Source organism: Camelus ferus, chromosome 1, assembly GCF_009834535.1.
Source record: "Camelus ferus isolate YT-003-E chromosome 1, BCGSAC_Cfer_1.0, whole genome shotgun sequence".
In the NCBI taxonomy this organism is placed as follows: domain Eukaryota; kingdom Metazoa; phylum Chordata; class Mammalia; order Artiodactyla; family Camelidae; genus Camelus; species Camelus ferus.
Window position 1 is genome coordinate 96,327,059 of NC_045696.1, and position 22,393 is coordinate 96,349,451.

The following is a 22,393-nucleotide window of genomic DNA, read 5'->3' on the forward strand; positions in this document are numbered from 1 at the left end:
AAGATGGAGGAGAGATCCGAGTGATGCTGCCAGAAACCAAGGAAAGCCTGGGGTGACCAGAAGCTGGAGGAGGAAAGACCACTCCTTCTCAAGAACCATCTAGGGGTGGCCCTGCCTCCAGAACTGAGGGAGAATAAATCTCCATTGTTTTAAGTCAACCAGTTTATGGCATTTTGTTAAAGCAGCCTTAAAACATACCTGTAGAGGCAAGGCGAGGGGAAGCTCTGCTCAACCCGTCACGGCAAGACTACTTTCTAAAATCAGGATCCAGGCCATTTGGCAGCAGCAAGAGGACCATCACTGAGGAGTCTACGACCAGACAAAAAGCAGCATCACTCGGCTCTGTATAAGGGGACCCCCAGCCCCTGCACCACAGCAACAGGCACTGATTTCTGTTTGATCTGATGGGTCACTTAATAGCTGTTTGAAGTTAAAAAAGGGGGTAGGGAGTTGTTTCCCCAAGGAAGCCAAAATACTTGTAAGAGAAAACACTGCCACCAGCCTCCTGAAAAGAGCCAAGGGAAGGGGCCAGGCCACGCAGGGAAACTCTCCTAGCATTTCCCCCCGCCCCCCCCCCAACATCTCTAACACCAGCCACATCTGCATCAAGACTCCAACTGAAACTCAGCTCTTTACACATCCACCCTCGTCTACATGGCTATTAATATTCATCCCTCCACCCACACCACACCTGCAGGCCATCAATCACTAACAGTGGGGACCTAGACAAAACCCAAAGGATATGAGCTCAACACAAAACAGCCAGTCCTATCTCCACACCTGTACCGAGCAGCAGGCACAAAGAGAAGAAAAGGAGATCCTGGCCATAACACCACTCCCTGGCCTTCACGCGGCATACTCACACCCGTCCTCAGCAGACCCAAACTCAGGCAGGATGCGTCCCCACTTACAGGGTGAGAAGCTGAGGCTGAAGCCTGCAGAGTGAAATGGTTAAGCGGCCATGTGAGAATCGGGACCCCAACAGACCCAGTGTTCTCCAAGATGGTGAGATCCTCGAGGAGGTCAGTATGAGTCTAACACATCGAAACTGGAATCCTGGCTCCCCTTCTTTTGGGTGAAAGGGAGAGACCGCCAACGACCTCACATGCCTGCTGTAAAGAATAAGAGAAAGTCACATGTGAGGCACTCCGCACGGTAACAGGTATACACTGAGTACTTCAAAAATGGGGCCAGCGCTGTCATTTTCATTACGATCTTCTGTGCAGCCAGCACATACATGCCCACACCACACACACGTCTGGGTACTCAGTAACTCTCCGATGAAGTGGATGGATGGAAATGTCCAGAGGATGATGGGCCAAACACACGCAGCTCTCAGGGGGGCCCAACTCCCCTTAAGAACCTCCCTCATCTTTAACCATGAGACAGGCCCTCCTCACCATCTGGAAGTGGGAGAGACCTTGATTCAAATTATATCCAAATACACTTAGCATTTATTCCACTCTTATCTAAATAATTGTAGCCCATTAATTCATATTCAAATCCCATTCAAATGCATGACACCCTCCGATATCAAACACCTGGATGTGGCTCTCAGGAAAAAAAAATTGTAGGAAAACTGCCAGAGCAAAATACTTGAACTTTTAGATCTGCATAAACATAAAGCAGGAAAGGGGACTTAAGGTGTCAATAGCTGATCCTGCCCAGAACTGTATTTAAGGCAATCTCAGAAGACAGTTTTCTCTTTGGAGCCCCCATTGCTCGGATCAGCCACTGTCCCACACAAGTCTTGCACTGTAATTGCATCTTAATATAAAATCTTCCTGTAAATCGTATTTTTCACTTAGTCCTGAATCTCTCCCACTGTGCTAGGTGGTCCGAGGGCAGAAAAAAATAAATGTGAGCCTTGGTTTCTGTCCTCTAAAGCTAACTGCCCAGTGAACTGCTCATGCTGCCCGCTAACCTGGCTCCTGCGTTCACCTCCACCCCACACCTAACTATGCCCCGGAGCCCCGAGGGGCGCACGCCTGCAGGAAGACGCGCTGTGCGGCTCCTACCAAAGGCACTGCGGACGTTCCTGGGGGCCGGGGCTGAGCCAGATGCAGAGAATGTCAGGTAAGCCTGCAGAACACCCTTCCTCCTGCCTGGGAGAGATTGGGGATTTCTCTTTTTTGGTGGTGGTGGTGGTGATTCTGTTCATTTGTTTACTCGGAAACAGAGAGGCTAAGCCTACAATTTTGAGCTAAGGGAACAAATGTCCGCGAGTTCGCCTCCGAAAATGCCATCTGAAAGTTAACCTGTTAACACCTCTCAGCCTCCACCCTTTTTATTTTCGGGAGGCTTGCTCAGCCCCACCTCCTCCATGGAGCTCAGCCAACCTTCCAAGCCATTCTAATGATTAACCAGCCCCAAAACGGCCCGTGAGGAGGTGAATAACAGGTATTGAAGGCAAGATTTAAAGCAGGGGACCAGTGGTATCAATCAAAGCCCTCTGAGTCGTCAGACCTTCAAGTAAACCAGTTCACGCCAGAAATCACAAGATGAGTGAGGTGAGTGGGGAGGGGAGTCTGAATATTCATTCCAATCCAGCAATCAAGTAATCCTAGATAACTGTCACATCACTAAAGGCTGAGCACAAAAATGTGTCTCTGTGAGATGCTCAAGCAACAGGACCGACTACCATCCCAGCTGAACAGCGTCCAAGAAACCGACACATTTTCTGCACTCCTCTCTTCTTCATTTCCTTTGACCAATTTGTCACCGACTGCCAATTCTTCTTCTCCAACCCTATTTAAAGCCCTGATCGGTCGGGCTCTTTTTACTTCATGCTTTGGTTACTACAGCCACCTCCCTCGCAGCCTCCCCGACTCCACTCTCTCCCCCTCCAGATTTATTAGGCATGAGCTAGTGAGATAAATCTGACAGCAGGACCTCGTGAGCTCATCATCGCCCCCCACGCCCCAATCTGCCAGGACTCCAAGCCTGATCAGCAGAGGCCCTGCCCCTCTCCCTCTCCTCCCCAACCACTCATCCTACCTTCAGCTCTTTCTTAGGATAGAAAGGTGCAACCTAACCCCACTCCTGGGGTCCTGCCCCTCACACCCTGCATCCTCCAATGAGACCTCTAAGTATTCCAACCCTCTCTTTTCTGAACTCACGCAGCATTTTTAGCCTCACTATATATAGAGTGGAATGGTTATAGCACGGGCTCAGAAGTCCAACTCCAGTTCCATCACTGTGCAGCTCAGTGACCTTAGGCAAGCGAGTGACCCCTCCCCTCCTCGCCTCAGTTTCTTCATCTGTGAAAAGGAGATAACAGTACCGACCTGAGAGGTGTCTGTGAGGCTGGCATAAAACCAAACACGTAAAGCACTCAGTATCACCAATACAATCGGCACTGGCTATCCTGATGTCATGAGGCACTTTATACACCGTATAGGTTGTTCCTCGATTTAAAAATAAACAAAAACTAATACGTTAGTCATCTTTTAAATTGTATGTGCGTCAGTAAACCTGATGTTAATTTCCAGAGCAGTGCTCTCAGACTGTAGTCTGAAACTGTGACGGGTTCTCAACAAGAATATTGCAGAAATGGAGAGGAAGTGCTTGAAACTTTCATAGCAACTTGATATCGCAGCTACATTCAAGCAGCATTTCATTTTTCTAGTAATTCATTTTTATCACACATTTATATCAGTCTGCAACAGATTGAAAATTAATTTTAAAAATACTGGTCCTTCACCACAGATATTTTGAGAAGCACTGTTCCAGAGAGGACAGAAGCAGACTTCTATTTCTTTTCTACACCCCCACATCCCTGAGTGCAGTGGGAGGCACAGATCAGGTACTAAGTAAATGAAAATATAACTTCAAAAACACTTCGATTGTTTATTTACTTAAGAGCAGATCTCATAAGAGTCGTTCAAATGTAAACGTCTCCAATTCACAATCTTTTTTTTTCCCAAAAGAAAGAGTTGACATTTAGTCTAAAACTGACCGAAGAATAAAAACAGCTCTGACACCAAAAATATTTTCCATACTGTCTACTAGCACAGCACTGTGAAGAGCTTAAAAAAACAAAGCAAAACAAAAACAAAAAAACAAAACCTAAGCAATGTTAATATTAACCTCCTTCGCAGTACTCAGGAGAAAGATTAATTATTTAGCACTGCCTTGGACATAATTTTGACAGAGCCTCTATACCTTTATGTAAACCAGCATCTTAGCAAAAACTTCCAGTGACACTTCAGACAAAATACATTTTTGTTAGTTCTTCACGGCTGCCAGTGCCTTAAATGGTCCTAATCGCAACAACCTCATTAGATTAATCCATGAATGAAACGGCTGGAAAAGGAAAGCCGCAAATTCCACCAAATTTTAATTGACAACAAGGCAGCATTTGCATCGCTGAGCTGTGGCACGCTCGATGCAGGCTGCAGGCTGAGTTTCTTCTTGCCTAGGAAAACCTTTGCATGTTCAAACTGACTCTGGAAATCGTCGTAGGAAATTCAAGGTAGACAGGGAGTCCTGGATAAGTCCTAGCTCCTCTCCTTTCTGAGGCAGCAATTGATAACACCAAGGTGTCACTCCCCAGGGGACTTCAGTCCCCTGGCCCCAGGACGAAGCCAGCCTTGCTCCAGCAGACGGTAGTTCTCTCTCCAGCACTTCTCATCTCTTCCTCTTCCTCAACAGCCCCCAAAATCTACAGACACATTCAAGTTTATGATTCAAACGCTCTTGCTGTACTGAACTATCTGCAATTCCTCCAGAGATCGTGTCTCATTTTCTGTCTCTATGCCTGTGCTGATACCCTCTGCCCAGGAGGCTTTGTCACTTGAAAAACATTCTGAAGACTTTTCTAATCCTCAAGAGAGCTGACTCCTCCCTCAATGGTTCCCACCACCCCAACTGAACCTCTTAATGATTTCAGTGCTCTGAACACAGAAATACTATCCCTCCACTCAAAGTTCCTCAAGGGTGAGAACCATGTCTTACACTTGCTGGCAATCCCCATGCCCTGTACAGGGCTTCTAAGAACCACTTGCTAATAATGACTGCCTGATTACCAGGCCCATCAATGAATGTTTATTTAATCCCTATCATATCCCAGACCCTTTCTTTGCCTCCGGTTAACAATGAGGGATAAAAAGGATATGGTCCTTGCTTCGTAACTTAATGCTGGTTGGAGGACAAGAGCAGCTAGCAAAGAAATCAAACACAAACCGCTGAGTGCTAAGGAGCAAACCGTCAGGTTGCAGGGACAAAGAGCAGACAACCAGGCAGCAGGAAGCACTTGGACGCGCAAAGGTCATGAAGAAGGAAACTGCCAATCTGAGAGGAGGCCCCTGGAGATGACAGCCCTCCTTTGGACCACTCATCACCCCAACACCTATCTCCCTGACAACTGCCCTCCTCGGAGGCCCTGCTGCCAGGATCCAGGAAGCCCAGCCCTGGGAAGTTCCATCCTCAGAGTCTGCCTGCTCCTCCATCTCTCTGTTCACTCTCAACAGGTCATCACAGCCACGACCTCAGTTATCCATGCACGTATCACACCCAAATCCAGATTTCTACTACTCCTGTACAGTTCAATCAGGATTCCCCAGATGCATCTCAAGCTGAAAATATTCAGAACTGAACTCATTCTCTCCCCACCTTACCCATTCCTGGAAAAAAACTAAACAAGTTCTTTTGTTCCCAGTGTTAGTTTGGGGACAACCATCAATCTACCTACCCAACTGTGTGAGCCAGTGTTCATGTCCAAGATCCCTCTGGTTCCCAAGAACTTTCCAACTACATATCTGTGAGGCCAAATTTTCTACATATTCTTCAACCAAAACAACATACTGTGATAGACTAAATGTAGAACTAGATATGAAAAACTAGACATTAAGGAGATTTGCAAAAATGTAAAATAATGCCACTCCTTCCATTATTTTTTGTTTGAAAAAAGCTATTGTTCATTAAAGAAAACATTTTAAATATAAAATTGGTTTATTATTTTCAAATGAATATGTATTTCTAAAATTTCTCATGTCTAATTTCTAATACAGTAAATACTGAGATATAACTTATATAAAAGCACTATGGGATCCACAAAAATGTTTAAGATTATAAAGGAGTCTAAGATCAGATACTGTGGGAACCACTGGCTTGAGCTAATACTATTGGTACATCCTTGCACTCACCCCTCTGACCTTACACATCCACTCTGTCAATTCTGCTATCCTGATAACCTTCCTCCTAAATCCTCTCCTCCTCTTTCTAACCAAGCCCTGCAGACCAAAAGGACCCACAAAAGATATCCTGATCAAATCCTGAAACCTGTGAATGTTATTTTATTTGGAAAAAGGGCCTTTACAGATGTAATTAAGTTAAAGATCCTGAGATGAGATTATCCTGGATTATGCAGGTAGGCCCTAAATCTATTAACAAGAGTCCTTATAAGGCACACACAGAGAAGAACAGACACCCAGAGAAGAAAGCCACGTGAAGACACAGGCAGAAATAAGACAGATGTGGCCACCAGGAAGCCACAGAATGCCCGGCACCACCAGAGGCTGGATGAGGAAAGGAAACGCTCTCCCCAGGGCTCCAGAGGGAGTGCAGCCTGACCTGCACCCCCGGACGGCTGGCCTCCAGAGCGGCGAGAGAAGACTTTTCCGTTGTTTCAGGTCTGTGGTAACTTGTTACGGCAGCCATGAGAAACTAACACACCGACGCCCAGGCCTGGAACGTCAGCGACCACACCCAGCTAGTGAGGCTTTTTGACTCAACATGACCCTCTGAGGCACTGTCCCCTCAAACTGTGACCCTTGGTCATCTTAAATCTCACTCCCACGATGCCCTTAAGCAGTACCTCATGGCTTCTACCAGAATATCCCAATGCCTCCACACAGCGCACAAAGGACCCCATAACTGAACCCCGCCTTTCCTTCCCACTCCAACCCGGCTCCCCCCTGCACACCCCACACTGCACCTCAGGCCCACAGCACACCCCAAGCTCCTTCTGGCCTGCTCCCTCTTCCCGGAAGGAGCCACCTTCTACATCTTCAACTCCATCCACTCCTACGCATCCTCCAAGTCCAGGACTCAAAAATCTCTTCCTCTAGAGGTCCTGTCAAAAAGTGGGTCACTCCCTCTTGCCTCCACGACACACTGCACATTCCTCTCAGAGAATCTGAAACATTGTACTCCTTATTTACAGGTCTCGCACTCCCGCCACACACGGGTTTCTCAACCTGGGAACCACTGACACATGAGGCCAGACAATCCTTTGTTGTGGGGGGCCGTCAGGAGTCCTAGAGAATGTTAGCAACGTCCCCTGGATTATGCCTATTAGGTGCCAGCAGCAGCTGATTCACATGCACACACACACACGAGTTGCAACAACCCAAAATGTCTTCAAACTGCCAATGTCCCCGGGCTGACCACCCCCAGATGAAAACCAGTGATCTGTATTGAAGTCTTCAGGGGCCCAGGACTATATCCTGCGCTCTTCGCATTTGTTTACTCTTTCATTCATAAAAGACATTTTGAGTCCGAAGTATGGGCCAGGCTCTGTGCTCAAAGGCAGGGACACAGTAGGAAATACAAGACTTAAGCCCCATCCTCATGAAGCCACAGCTGGCAGTGTCTACAAGGTGCTCAGCAGCAGTGACTGAAGGATGGAATCAGCTTGGTGTGGGTAACAGTGATGCTTCCCTCGGAACACCACAAGTAAAACCCAGGGGCTCAAATTTTTCTCCTCTTCTCAGGCCCTCGCATCTCCTAAGGGGATCCCTTTATCATAGCTCCACAAACACCAATGCCGGAGCTGTCTGCGCCAGAAGCCGTGGAGCGGGCTGGGAACCTCCCACCAAACAACAGGGAGACAAGAGTGAGTATTCTTCCAGAGTATTCTTCCCTCTGCCCCAGAGACACCACACAAGATTCTGGCAAGCTCTGAGAAGACGGAATAAGTGGCAAGCTGAACAGTCCCCAGCTGTCACAGAGGCACTGGGCGACCTAACATGTGGAGTGGCTCTCATTGCCAGGGCAACACGAGGGTGCCTACCTGAAGCAGAGGCTGTGTACAGAGGGGAGGACGAGTAAGTTGCAAGAACAAATCAGGGCACATAACTGCTTGGCTGAGATCCGCCTCAACAAGTCACTTCAACCTCCTTGGGACTCAACGTCTGTTTGCATCCCCTGAGAAAGTCAGAACAACCCATCTCTAAGTTCCCTTCCAGCTCTCAACACACCTAGTTCCCCTCAAAATGGTACAGACCCACAAAACCGCCCTCTCCAAACAAAACAGAACGGGGCTCTCATCCCTTCCCACCAGAACTCCTTCTGCCAGAAATGGAAATAAATAAAGGAGCCATTTCCACTTCCCCTCAGCTTCTGACAGGCCCTGGGCAGAAGCCACCACCAAATGGACAAGATGCAGGGGATCTTTACCTTTTGCTAGACTCATGAAGCCAGAGGGTGGGAGAGTCCTGGGAATGTGTATTCCCTGGGGGGGAAAAAGGCTTACACTGTGAGGATTTGAAGGTGGGGGGCAAAATAAAAATGGGAAGTGCCATGACAACATTAGAATGCTTTCGGCTACAAGAAATGGACAAATGGTCCGACAACAGTTGAACCATGTGGACATCTCTTGTTTAGTTAACAGGAAATCCAGGGAGAGGTGGTCCCAAGGTCAGTTCAGTAGCTTAGCAATTTCATAAAGCCACTCAGTCACCTCCACTTTTCATCCATAGGCTGCCTCATGGTCACAAGACAGGTGCCCTAGCTCCAACTATCATATCCTCTTTTAATTTCCCAAAGATAGGAAACTAAGGAGCTATCAGGGCATTAAGAAAGGACACTCTCTCCCATGCCTGTATTTTTTCAGCAAGGAAAAATATTCTTCTCCAGAAGTCACAAAGCAGATTTCCATTAAATCTCTATCCAGAAATAAGTCACATGTTTACTCCAAACTACAAGAGAGGCTAGGAAAGTGAGGATCTGGCTTAAAAAAAAAATTTGGGGGGGGTGGGGGGTAGGGGGGAAGCGGGTAGGAGAAACCGGGGATAAGAATGACAATGAAGCAGCCAATGTCTCTGGCACATACAACTGTCCCCAGCACTGTGCCGGTAAGTGTTTAATAATCAGCTTTCCAAAAAAACTAGAACAAAACAAAAACCCCTCATCTGGAGCATTTGCCAATTTCCTTGGTGTAAATACTTCCATTGTGCCAGATTTCAGGCTACCAGCGTGACGTTAATCAGCTCACAAAATTCCTAAAATTCTAATAATCAGCTGGTACAAGCTTGCTCTGGTACGCCACTGAATTTACACCTCACATCTGGTAACAAAATGAAGCTTACAGTGCACCTTCACATTTAAAACACTCTAGATGATGAGGTATAGTTCTCCCCAGATCACAGGCGAAGAAAATGGCACAGCGCCCCAAACCACACAGCCCAAGCGGCAGAGCTGGAACGCTCACGTACTGACCCTGACCCCCCCACCACCACACCATGAGTGCCTGCACCACACCCTCAAGATCCCTCTGCCTAAACCTTGGCTAAAAGCGCTCTCACTTGGTTTGGAACCAACAAAGAGCCTTTCCTATCAACCCAATCAAAGTTACCTAATAATTATTCTTTAAGTTACTTCCTCTAATGACAATGGCAGTGCACACTTACTGTTACAGGGCAGAATACAGATTAGTACAAAAAAGAAAATAAAAATCACCCCTAAACCCATCCTCAAGAGACAGCACCTGTCTGCATGCGGGTGATCATCCTTCCAGGTTATGCAGACATATATGTTTCTTAAAAAGAAATCACACTGTTTCGTAACATGACTTTTTTTCTTTTTAATGTGAATTTTCCAAAACAGAAGTAGAGAGGACAGTATAATAAACTCCCTTGTCGCCATCCCCCAGCTCCAGAAGTTATCTAAAGACAAACTACAAGTCCAAAGGTGTCCATGTTCCCTTCTCAGGGAGGGCTGTGTAAGAGCGCCTCCCTCAGGACCTCCCTTGGATCTCTTCCCTGCCCCCACCCAGGGCCTTTCCCTCTCAGACTCGGAGGTCAGCCCTGCTGCAGGCTGAGTCCCCCAGCTCCCTGTATCACATTGCTCAGAGAACACTGGGAAAGGGAACCTTCCATCATGTTCACTCTCCTTATGGATTCCTCCACCTTCTCTAACCCCTGCCCAGTCTGTCAAGAAGCCTCACAACTGGGGTTCAGAACCTCATTAAAGGAGCGGTTCAGGAGAAATACATCCCAACTTTTCGGAGCTTCCAACTTCCCCTTACTCCATTCTCCTACTCCTGCTCTGTCATCACACCCACGAGAGGCCCTGCTAACTGGTTCAACTAAAATCCCAGGACTCCGGTCAGCCTCTTCTCCTAGTTAGGGCCCACCCAAGGCAGTCTGCCTTCCAGACCTCACTTCCTGGTCCTCCAGCTTCCTAAGGAATCACATTTTGTCTCTTCAGGGGCCAGCCTGAGTGAAACATCCAACAGGCTAAAGGATGGTGGCTGCACCCCAGAGAAACAGCTTGTCCTGAGCCTCCAAAGAGCCGAGCTGAGAGCCCAGGCCCGCGACAGAACATAAAACTCTGTAGGCCAGAACAAGTTCAAAGAACATGCTCATGGGGCAAATCAAGAGCTGCCCCACTACGCCCCATTTTAGCCAAGTGCACGCAGAAGGGAGCTGTGGATATTTCAAGCCCAAGGCACGCAGAGCTGATAGAAAACCAGGCTGGGAACCACAGGCATCAGAACACAACTTCAGAGGGGCAAGTTGCTAAACGCATTTGCACTATGTGAATACTCTGAATAGCACATTTGTCTGAAGACTCCAACACATCGAGTGGGGGGAGCAGGGAGGCATAAAGGGGATTTGGGTTTACAAAAGTCCTCTAGAGGTAAAGACACAAACTCAAGCAGTGGTTCTCAAAACCTCGTGTGTTTAGGAATCACCTAGAAAGTGTGTTTAAAATGCAAATTCCTCAACTTCCTTCCCAGAAATTCTGACTCAGCAGGTCTTGGGTGGAGGCAGGGCATTACGGCATTTTTAACAAGCATTTTTGACAATGCTGCTGCAGGTGTTGGCAGATCCTGAGAAATGAGAGCCACCTGAGCTCCACTGCCTCAACTACAAAGTTTAGGTGGCAGCACTCCTGTCAGCAGCCGGAAGAAGCATGGCCTCTAACCCAGTGCTTCTTACACTGGTTCTGGCCTAAGGTCTCAGAAGGCAGAAGTTAAATACACAGATGTCCCTCCAGAACCCTGCTATTCAAGGAGGTCCAGGATGGGGCCCTGGGGCCAGCCAACTCCTCCCTGAGGGAAGCTTGCTCCCTAACCATCTCTGTCTTTTGGTTCCCCCAGGCAATTGGTCAACCTGTCCTCTCTTCCTGGCACCTTCAACATCCTCCCTCTCAAAGATAATTAAGAAACAAAATTTCACCTCCCCTCACCCCACGTCCCCAGCTGTCTCTAAAACAAGCATTTAATGTTTTAAGAGTTTTAGATGCCTACAAGAAAACAGGCATTGTTACTAAAATAAAACAAGCATTAGGACAGTTAAATGTTATAAATACTCACAATTGCTCATTAAGAGTTCTTTCTGCATTTTATTAACTTCTTCAAGAACTATTTACTGAGCATCTAGTCTCATCCCAGGTACTAGGCAGTTCACAACTGTGAAGGCCAGACAAGCCCCTGTTCTCATGCAGCTTACATCCCAGTGTGGAACACAGACCAGAGAGAGAATAAGGATCCTAGAAAGGGGAGTTTCTGACAGTGACAAGCACTACAAAACATAGTAACACAAGATAATGAACGAACAAGGATGAGAGAAGATGGATTATCAGGTCTGCCTCCATGCCAGGGAGTCCCTAAAAGTAAATGACAGGAAACACGACTGCAGGGACAGGAACCCAGTCATGAAGGAGCTGGGCCGGCTAGAAGGAGAGGTGGCCTGTGGTCCCACTGCACAGCCAGGAGGTGGCTGAGCAAGTCAGGAAGCAGCAACTCAAAAGTCCCTGCCCTCAGATCAGAGGCCATATCTCCAAAAGCAGGGTCTTGTGGATGTTATTCTAAGTACAATGGGCAGCCTGGGATCATTTAACGAGGGAGGGGTCATATTAATAGTAGCTGACGCGTGCCATCTGTGTGCCAAGTCTCATCTTCCCAGCAACCCCATGAGGTAGGAACAAACATGAACCCCATTCCACATGACCAATCTAAGTCAAGCAGGCAGTAAGTGATGGAGCCTAGCACGCAAAGCCACAGGCAGTGGCTGTGGAAATGAGCGAGGGCTGGACAGGTGGGACCTCTAAGGCCAACGTAGGGCACCTGAGTTTTATTCCAAGCATAGTGGAAAGTCACTGGGGCGGGGCTGATATTCCTGACTCACTGTCTTAAATCTGAGCTCAGAGAGGGCACAACTTCAGGGGAAAAGTGCACCAAAGCCTGGCCAAGCTGGCTGTTCAACCAAACTACTGCAACTGTAGGTGCACAAAGATATCTAATCCTGTCCTGCCTGGGTTGAGAAGAACTCCCTAGCTCCTGCAGAACTGGACGCCTTCTTCTCTCTAGCTCAGGGATCTCAAGGCAGGGCCCTGGACCAGCAGCAGCAGATCATCTGGGATCTTGTTAGAAATGCAAATTATGGGGCCCCACTTCAGCCTTACTGAATCTGAAAAACCCAGTCATCTGTGTCTACCAAGCCCTACAGGTGTGTCCAGTTTGACACATTATCTACAAGCAGACACCCCCCCCCACCCCGCCGCAAGTCATGCTCTACTTGTCCTCGGGCAGCCTCCGCACTGAGCCCTGCTGGTGGCGCTCTATGGCTCTGGATGCCTAGAAATCTCACTATTTGCCCCAACCTATTTTTCTAACTAATTTGATTTCCTGAAAACATTTACTATTCAGCCGTGTAGGCCTCCCTCTTCTACCCTAGGGGTAAAACTCCTCTTTCTCCCTACTTCTAGAGTTTAATTCGGCTTCCAGCCTTGTAGCCTCCAAGGTAGACAGCAAGGATAATTTCTGCCTTACCCTAGACTTCCCCTAGCACCGCCTCAGCCACCAGATTTCTCCTTATTCATCCATTCCCACTTTCATTCAAACACTCCTATGAATATCCATGCCCTCAGCATCCCAGGAACTGACTGCACTAGGTGCCAGGTACTTCAGTGATTCCTAAACAGCTCTCATCCCTGCCCCCGTGAAACTGACCCATCAGTAGATGGTGACAACATGCAAATAAATACATAATTGCAAACTATATACTTATACTAGAACAGCCTCTGAGGAGGTCGCTGGGCTTAGAGCCCTGAATGATGAAGAAGCAGGCCTGACAGTACTTTATAACAGCAAATATTTGGGTGTTGAATCCTTGCCATGCTCTGGTCTCAGTGTTTAACTTGTATTATCCATGTTCTCTTCCACCAGCCCTAAGGAGCAGGTATTCTTATCCTCATCTACAGGAGGGGATACTGAGGCACAGGGAGAAAGAGGATTGTATGTAAACAGCAGAGCCAGGATTCAAACCCAAGCACACTGCCTCCAGAGCCTACCCTCCTAACCACAGGCTTTGGTGAGAAGAGCAGGGTGGAACGGTGGAGGTAGGGGTGAACAGGAAGACAGAGCAGCATGTGTAAGGGCCCCGGGGCAGAGAAAAATCAGCCTGAAAGCAGAAATTGATGAAACTGGGGAGCAGTGGATGGATTGGAAATATCTTTGGGAACTGGAACGGACACGATGTGCTGATAGATGTAGTATAGGGTGTAAGGGAGAAGGAGGAATCAAGGAGCACTCCCAGTCTTCCAAAGCCCCATTTTCAAGGCTTGAGGACAGTCTATGTTTCCAGAGGGTAAAGTATTATAACACAACATGTACTAAAGTCCTCTAGAGTGCTGAGGCACAGCAAGCTCTCAAATGAACAGAAAGCAATCAATCAGGCAGGTTAAAGCTTCCAGTTCCCACCCCCTCACCATGCTTCTCTGCAGGAGGTCTTCATTCAAGGGCTCCATTCTGTCCCCGGGGGCTATTCTGCAGTGCATTTTTAGCACTGGTTAACAATAATAAAAGCTACAGCTACAGTAACAAGAATAGCCTGTACCAGGAGGGTTTTTCTCACAAAAATGTAATGCATCTAGAACCAAGGTTCTCAAACTTTTACCAACTTACAAATAAGAGTTACGCAACTTGCCCAGGGCCACACAAATGCAAAGAGGCTGAACCAGAATCCAAATCTAGGTCTGCCCAACTTGGAAGCCCATGCTTCCTCCACTAAATCAGCATTTCCCACAACATGGGCCAGAGCTCTCTGATGGAATACACCAATGATTTTACATGAACTCTTTAAAGTTTTAATAGTTGTTATCTCATTTTCATATGAATGACTGTGTGTGTAATATCAAATAAAAACTTCAAATGAGATACACACACGATTTGATATAAATTCTAACATATCTCACAACAAATCCATGACTTTCTGTCTATTACTGCCGAGGAAACAGAAAAAGCTTCTTAAAAGTTAATTTAAAGAAAACATTAGAATAAAAGTACAGGTGATACAGGGATAGAGAAATCTTGAGACAACACATAAATAACTGAAGCTTGTGAAACACTGCCCACCACAGCACACCCGAAAACAGCCAAGCACCTGTTCCATATTGTACTCAAATTTGGCTACAGCCACACATAACTCTGACTCTGCTCCAGAGAGATAAAATGTTGGTTGCTTGGGGGAAAGGGAATAACATCAGAATAACACAGTTTAGCATCAATCTTCCTTAACCAATGTTAGTCTTGACATAGATACGGGTTTGCTGTCTGACTCCTCTGCTTACTCACCACACACCTTAAGTCAGCTAAGTTTTCCTGGGCCTCAGTTTCACTTTGTCAAGAGAAAGTTATAAAAAGGAGGCTCTAAGACCCTTTCTAGTTTTAAAGTTCCATAAAATGTCATAAACTCCTAAAATCTAAAATTATTCTTTCTAGAATCAGAGAGGCCCCAATCCTGAGTGAGTGTCAACTTGAGGAATAAAGACTAATAGGCCCACACAGCAGCCCAGGCCACCATCTCTTAACTAGAGATGCTATCAGTTATGCTGCCTCTGGAAAGAGGTGACAGGACATTAATTACAAGACTATAAAGATCAACCAATCAATGTGTCTATCCCCACCAAAACTTTAAGAATTTCCTGCCACCAATTTTTAAATTATTAACTTTCCTTATACTTGGTTGCTAGCATTTGTTATTTCCAATTCCATAACAATTAACTCTATTCTAGGTTGGAGTAGCAGGGAGAGAAATGGGTGGGGAAGAAATCTGCAAAACCTCAAACTCCTAGCTTCATGTTAAGCCTCTGCTGAGAACCACCTGTAAAACCTTCTCAGCTTTAATCTGAATTACTCCACGGATGCTCAAATATGCTTAATGTTCTAAACCTCCAAAAGGAGTTGTCACTCCTTATCTTTCAGAAACATTATGAACCAACAGTTTAACCAGAACAAGCATTCTTCCTCTATTATTGAAATAGATACATTTATCAAAAGGACCCCTCCAGGCCTTCTTTACAAAGCCCTTTCTGTGATGTAAATGTTCCTGTAAACTTTTTTAATAGAAGGTTTTTAGATTCCCAGAAAGAAGTTCTAAAATGTGCTCACTTTGAGTTTAGCTGAAGAAAACACAAGATGGGTGGGCTGCAGCTGGCAAACTCAGAAAGCACAGCTGGGTAGCAGGTGATCTTTCAAAAAAAAAAAAAAAAAGGCAAATCCCTGGGCAAATTGTGTAGCCAGAGGTGACCATTATAACTGGAGAGTTGTTACATAATTACCCGTTAACTACTGCCAAGCATATACATGTCTACAAAATGCCATGGTTACTCTAGCCATTGAAGCTACTGTATCTAGTGCAAGAGTCAAGGTGTTTCCAATTAATTTCATTCAAAGAAATAAGCAATCCCGGGACCTAATCCCTTCCAAGGTAACCTGACTGCTTTTACATATACAAAACAGCCTCCAGCAATTAAGCCAATCGCCTCTAGGGATGAAAATCAGCGTTTTCCTTTTATATTGATTTTTAAAGGGGAGAGGGCAGGCAGAGAGAAGTGCGTTCAGAGAGCTAAATATTCATCACCTGATTAAAAAAAACTTCCACTCCAAACTGGAAAATTTCAACAGAAAAGGTCTTCCCCCACCCCACCCCCGTCCCTGCTCAGCTGGCGCAAAACCCAAGCCCTGTGTCGGATGCACTGCATTCCAACATTTTTCAAAAAGTTTACGAGCATTTACCGAAGCGGCGGGGAGAAAAATAAAGCAGGCAGAAGCAGGGGAGAGGGGGCAGGAGGATTTCCGCAAGAAGAAACGGGTGAAGCACCGGGCTGCGCGGTGCAAGGCCCGGTAACGGGGAAGCGACCCGGCACCCGCAGAGCGAGCGCCCCAATGGAGCGCGGGGACTGACAGCCGCTCGGTCTCCGCTGCTGGGGGGTCCCCCAGGCCCCAAGCCCGGCCCCGGCCGCTAGTCCCCACCGGCTGACCCTTCCCCCGCAGCGCCAGCGATGCCCGCTGGGCCAACTTGGCCCTGGGTCAGCGCTGCGGAGCGCGGCCCCGGTTGCCCGGGAGGCCGCCGGCGCCCTTACCTCCTTCTGCTTGGGGTCCTGTGGGTAGACGTCGGGCGGCCCAAGCCGGGGGCGTTTCAGCGGTCTCTGCTCATAGCTGAGAAGCCCGAAGGCGGCCATGATCTCTCATGTTAACCGGCGAAATGAATGAGAGTTGGAGCTGGAGCAGCCGCCTCTGAGCACCAGGGAGCAGCACTTTGCAGACAGACTCCCTCTCTCCCCGTCCTCGCTCGCTCGCTGTGGCGCTGCAGGCAGGAATAAAGCAGGTTGGATGCTGCCGCTGCCCCGCTCGCAGACACGCACTGATGGGGGCAGCCTTCGGCGGGCAACCAGCTGCGCTGGAGCCCCGGGACGCACCTCCACAGGAGGGGCTGGAGGTCCGCCCGAGTCCTCCGCAGCGCCTGCCTCCGGTCCCCCCCCCACCCAACCACCTTGTCTCCAGGGGGAGGAGCAGCTGATGGGAACGTGTGACTTTTTTCACCAATGGACCCAAACCCACCCCAGCTGGGTGCAGGATTGGAGGTGGGGGAAGGGCACGGGGGAAAAAAAAACTTTTCTTGGTGCCCCAGGCGGGTGGCTCAAGTACTCATCCAGGGCGAGGGTGGCCCTCCTACCCAAGAAAGACTGAGAAGCGGCCCACCCCCGCCCCCTCTTCTTCGGCAGAGACCCTTCCCCCGCCGCCACGCGCCCCGCAGACCCCGCCACCTGGGCGCGAACCCGGCTGGGAAGGAGGGAGAGAGGCCTGGAGGGGGTCGTGGAGACAGGGACGCAGACGGTGGGGAAGCGGCCGGTGCCTCCTAGACGCCCGCCAGGCTCCGGTGGCGCATCCGCGGCTCGGGTCCCCTCGGCGGCTCCGGGCAGGCGCCGAGGCGCGCTGCTGGCGGTCGCGGCGGCTGGAGGGGGCCGTGCTCACGGTGGCTCGGGGCCGACTTAACCCTTTGCTGCTCCACCAGGGGCTGGGGAAGCGGGTGGGTGAGAAGGGTTGGCAGCGAGTGCCGACGGGGGCAGCCAGCCCGCGGGCGTCTCGGCTCCTCCAGCCCGCCGCCCTCCCCGCGACCGTAGCTTTTCCTCCCTCCCCACCCCCAACCAACAGTTTACCTGTTGGTCCCCGGCTAGTGGGCAGGGGCCGCTGGCAGCGGCGGCACTTCGGCAGCCGCAGCCTCCATGATTCGGGTTGGGATGAGGGGGACTGGATTTGATCTGATTTGTAAGGTATCAGTCTCGGCCGGACGAGCTCCGGGAACGCCGCGAAGTTTGCCACTGTCTGGGGGCGGCGGGCGACGCCGGCTCGCAGCCGCCGGCGTTCTCGCCCCCACGGCCCGGGAGCGCGAGCTTCCGAGTTGGCGGACGGCGGCGCGGCGGCCGCACTGAGCATGCCCAGCTCAGCGGCCGGACCGCGGAGGAGTTGGCTGCGAGCGCACTCCGATCCGCCTCTCCGGGTTTTCGCAGCCGCAGAGCGCGCAGCCGGCGGGCCCGGCGCCGAGGCTGGCCCTGGGGTGAATCTGGGCGAGGGTGGGGGCGCCCCCAGGACCCGGCTCCCGGCCACGGGCTGCGCCGTCCGCCTCGACCTCTTATAAGGTCGCTATCCCTGTGGCCTGGGCCAGAAACCTCACCTGCGCCGGGCGTTGGGAGGGAGGGAGGTGATCCTCCAAGGGAGACCTTGGTCATCCAATCCGCCCGCGCTCCCAGCTCGCTTTGGGGCGTGGGCGCCCAGATGCTAGGCCACCTGCCGCGAGCACTGAGAGACGGGAGCCGCGGAGGCGAGCCCGGTCGGTCCCGAGGGACCCCGCGGGAGGCGTGCCAGGGAGGATGCGCCCGCGCTTGGCCAAGAATGATGGCTGCCATTTATGGAGCCCTCGCTTCGTGCCAGGATCTTGACATTAAAGGTCTCTGCTCCTTTAAAAACAAACAAACAAACAAAAACTTACAGGATTTTACTGTACCCGTTTTCTAGATAGAGAAATCGAGTCTCTTCAGGGAGGCCCAGTGACTTGCTCAATGCCACGAAGCAGACTGCCTGATCCCAAGTTTCTGACCTGTTCTCTTGAATTGGAAAGATTGGGTTCCTGAACTGCCCTTGCCTGATGTCAGGTTTCCCAAACCTTGAGTAATTTTTCAAACTCTCAGTCCTATCCTCTGTAAGATGGTTCCAGCAAAATCTAACCCAAAGGCTTCGTACAGCACCTGCTACATAGTAGGTATTCAGGAGATACTGGCTAAATCTGATTATCTATCTACCTCAGCTGACTTTAAGCCAAGGGGGAGGAAGAAAAGGGTGCATAAATCACAGCAATGTGGTAGGAGGCTAGTTCTTCACTTGTGACTCTAATCTATTAGCACTTCCCAAAGCAGCCTGAGCCCAAATCAGGCCTGCAGTTACAGGATTCTTTACTCAATCTGAGCAAGTACTTTTAGAGAACTGTTACCTCCACTAAGAGGCATTTCCTGACCATCACTGAGACTTTTCACTAGTACCTTGGGTGTAACTTCAAGGCTGAACTTGCCTTTGGGATATAAGCATCTATCAAATCTGGTTTTCTTATTGAGAAACAGGACAGTTATCAAACTTCGTTAGGAAAGTTGTCAAACATACCAAAATGCAGAAGAAATGGCATCAGGAAATCCCAGCTACTCATCTGCCATCTGTAACAATTACCAAAGTTTTGCTATTCCTGTTTAATCTCCCCTGCCCCAATACAGTGATATAAACTGGAAAGGCCAATGTTGTTCATTGTTGCAACTTAAGTATACAGCATAGAATCCAGCACATGTTAGGCACTCAAAAAAACATTTGTTGGCTAGTGGGATGGATGATAGGTGGGCGAGTGGGTGAATATGTGTGTGGATGGATTGGATGGACAGATCACTGGTGGTACTTTGGGGATACCTTGTGCTGATATATTAGTCTGGTTGGGAGATATAACCTGAATACTTCGCTTGGAATACCTAGACAACAGCCTCCAACTGGCTTCCACAAAAGAAAAACTTTTGAAGCACTCAAAATCTTTTCTAGCCATAAAGATTTTAAAATCAAAATGAGTTAGTAATGTGTCCCTAGTGTTTGAGTAAAAGGGGAAAGGAGAGGGGAGGGTATAGTTCAATGGTAGAGTGTCTTCTTAGCATTCATGAGGTCCTGGGTTCAATCCCCAGTACCTCCATTAAAAAAAAATAAATAACTGAATGAACCCAATTACCTTCTCCCTCAAAAGGAAAGGAAGAAAGAAAAGAATTCTCTCCTTATTGGTCTCCCTTCTTAATTCCCTCCCTTGTTTTTAGACAGTTTTGCATGTATTCTTTCACCTTCTCAACATTTGGGGGGGGGGGTAGTGGCAGCTTTAGTACGCTGAGACAGATACCCAAACATCATCCTTTGACCCCATGGGCTTCCCATGGGCTTTGATTTCCTTACCCTGGCATTTGTACTCTTCACAATCTGCTGCCATCTACCCATCCACCTTTCCTTAATCCTCACCCCAGTTAGCTCTCAGTCCTATTTCCAAATATGGAATTTCCCAGGTCTTTCGTTTTCTGATCGCCACTTACAGTCCTTAAGAGTCTGGACTCCGGTATAAAGCCAGTCCTAAACTTTTGAAGCACAAAATGATCCTTCAGTTCTTTCTGTACGCTTAAGCACTTAATTTTCATTCCCTACGTTTTTTTCCACCAGTTTGATTGAAAAATAATTGATATCCATCACTGTATAAATTTAAGGCATACAGCATGATGGTTTGACTTATATAGTGAAATGATTACTGCAACAGGTTCAGCTAACTTCCACCTTCTTATATAGATACAATAAAAAGAAAACAAAGAAAAAAGGGAACATTGTTTTCTTTTTGTAATGAAAATTCAGGGTTGACTCTCTTACCACCTTTCCTATGTATCATGCAGCAGTGTTAACTATAGTCATCATGTTGTACATTACATCCCTGGCACTCATTTTTCTTATAACCCAAAGTTTGTATCTGTTGGCCACCTTCCTCCATTTCCCCCTTCCCCCATCCTCTGCCTTTGGTAGCCAAAAGTCTCATCTCTTTTTCTATGAGTTTGGTTTTATTTTGATTTTGTTTTTGTTTTTAGATTCCACATATATAAGTGAGATCATATATTATTTGTCTTTTTCCGTCTGATCTATTTCATTCAGCATAATGCCTTCAAGGTCCATCTGTAGGAGTTCCTTTTTTACAGCTGAGTAATATTCCACAATGTCTTTATCCATCCATTAATGGATACTTATTTCCATGTCTTAACTATTATAAATAATGATGCTATGAACATGCAGGTACAGATATCTTTTAGGGTTAGTGTTTTCATTTCCTTCCCAGAAGCAGTCATTCTCTTCTTTGAATACATCATTTATTGGCATGCATTCAAACTTGCCACACAGAATAGTCTTGTTCCCCATCTTCACTTGACTCTCTGGCTCTCCTTCCATTCCAAAGTTAGTCTTTAAGCTCACTAAGGCCAATTAACATGGTAGGCTTAACATAAAGCCACGTGTTCTCTGTTATGCTTGAATTTCCATCACAGTGCTGGTTAATTACAGCCACTAGGCCCAGACTCTTGTTGAATAATCTGAGTCTCATTTGCTACTGTTCCTACAAAGGGGCATCTTATCTTTACTTGTCTAGTGACCCCACCCCACCCAGGCCTGGGAACAGTTTGCATAGAACATGAATTACTCAGAGAACACCAGAGGCTTCCCAGAGGGGCCCCAGCTTAGACTTCAGCCTAACAAGAAGAGATGAGTTCAGGCACCTGAGTAAGTTTACTACAGCTGGTGAGGGAAAGGGATCGAAATGGGGCCAGAGAAAGAGAAATTATAAACCATTTTAAGCATATGGGACTTTATCCTCCAAGTATGAAGCCAAGTCTCTAGCGCTGTTTTTGTGGGTTGATGAATGTTTAAAAGCTTGTAAAAAGAGGTGTGTCCCTTTTTCTTGGGTCACATCCAAGGAATGCTCAAAGATCCCTCAGCAACAGGGACCTCCCTAGCTGCTTATGTTCCTTCTCTAAGCCTTGGTTTCAGAATTCTGCAATGAATCCCTTAGAGTTAGGACCCCTTTTGTGCTCTTGGACGAAGTCCCTTTAAGATAATTCATGGCTGGCTTTCCCTCCCTACTTCTTTAGGGAATACACAGATGTCTTTTGCTTGCATGTACTCTAGGGCAGGCATTTTCTCACCAGCTTTCTCTCCTTGCCCACCATGGATACATTCTGCAAGCTACAGTTCTTCACCTTGAAGGTTCTCAGTGAAGACATAAAGATGGCCAACAGGCACATGAAAAGATGCTCAATATCACTAATTATCAGAGAAATGCAAATCAAAACTACCATGAGGTATCACCTCACACCTGTCAGAATGGCCATCATTAAAAACTCCACAAACAATAAATGCTGGAGAGGGTGTGGAAAAAATGAAACCCTCCTACACTGGTGGGAATGTAATTTGGTGCAGCCATTATGGAAACTAGTATGGAGATTCCTTTAAAAACTAAAAATAGACTTACCATATGATCTAGCAATCCCACTCCTGGGCCTCTATCTGGAGGAAACTCTAATTCGAAAAGATACATGCACCCCAATGCTCAAAGCAGCACTATTTATAATAGCCAAGAGATGGAAGCAACCTAAATATCCATTGACAGATGAACAGATAAAGAAGTTGTGGTATATATACACAATGGAATACCACTCAGCCATAAAAAAGAATGAAATAGGCCATTTGCAGCAACATGGATGGACCTGGAGATCATCATTTTAAGTGAAGTAAGCCAGAAAGAGAAAGAAAAATACTATGGTATCACTTACATGTGGAATC

General features: G+C 47.8%; 1 protein-coding gene across 1 annotated transcript in view; it reads right to left on the reverse strand.

Moving 5' to 3' along the window:
* Positions 1–18,041, reverse strand: part of MED12L (mediator complex subunit 12L) — a 292,633-nt gene extending 274,592 nt beyond the window's left edge. Inside the window, exons 1-2 of the mRNA XM_032486297.1 lie at positions 17,671–18,041; positions 16,594–16,817 (exon numbers count right to left, since the gene is read on the reverse strand). Of these exons, the coding sequence (XP_032342188.1) occupies positions 16,594–16,692 (99 nt within the window). The 5' untranslated portion in view covers positions 16,693–16,817; positions 17,671–18,041. The remainder of the gene's footprint in view (positions 1–16,593; positions 16,818–17,670) is intronic.
* Between the last annotated feature and the right edge of the window lie 4,352 nt (positions 18,042–22,393).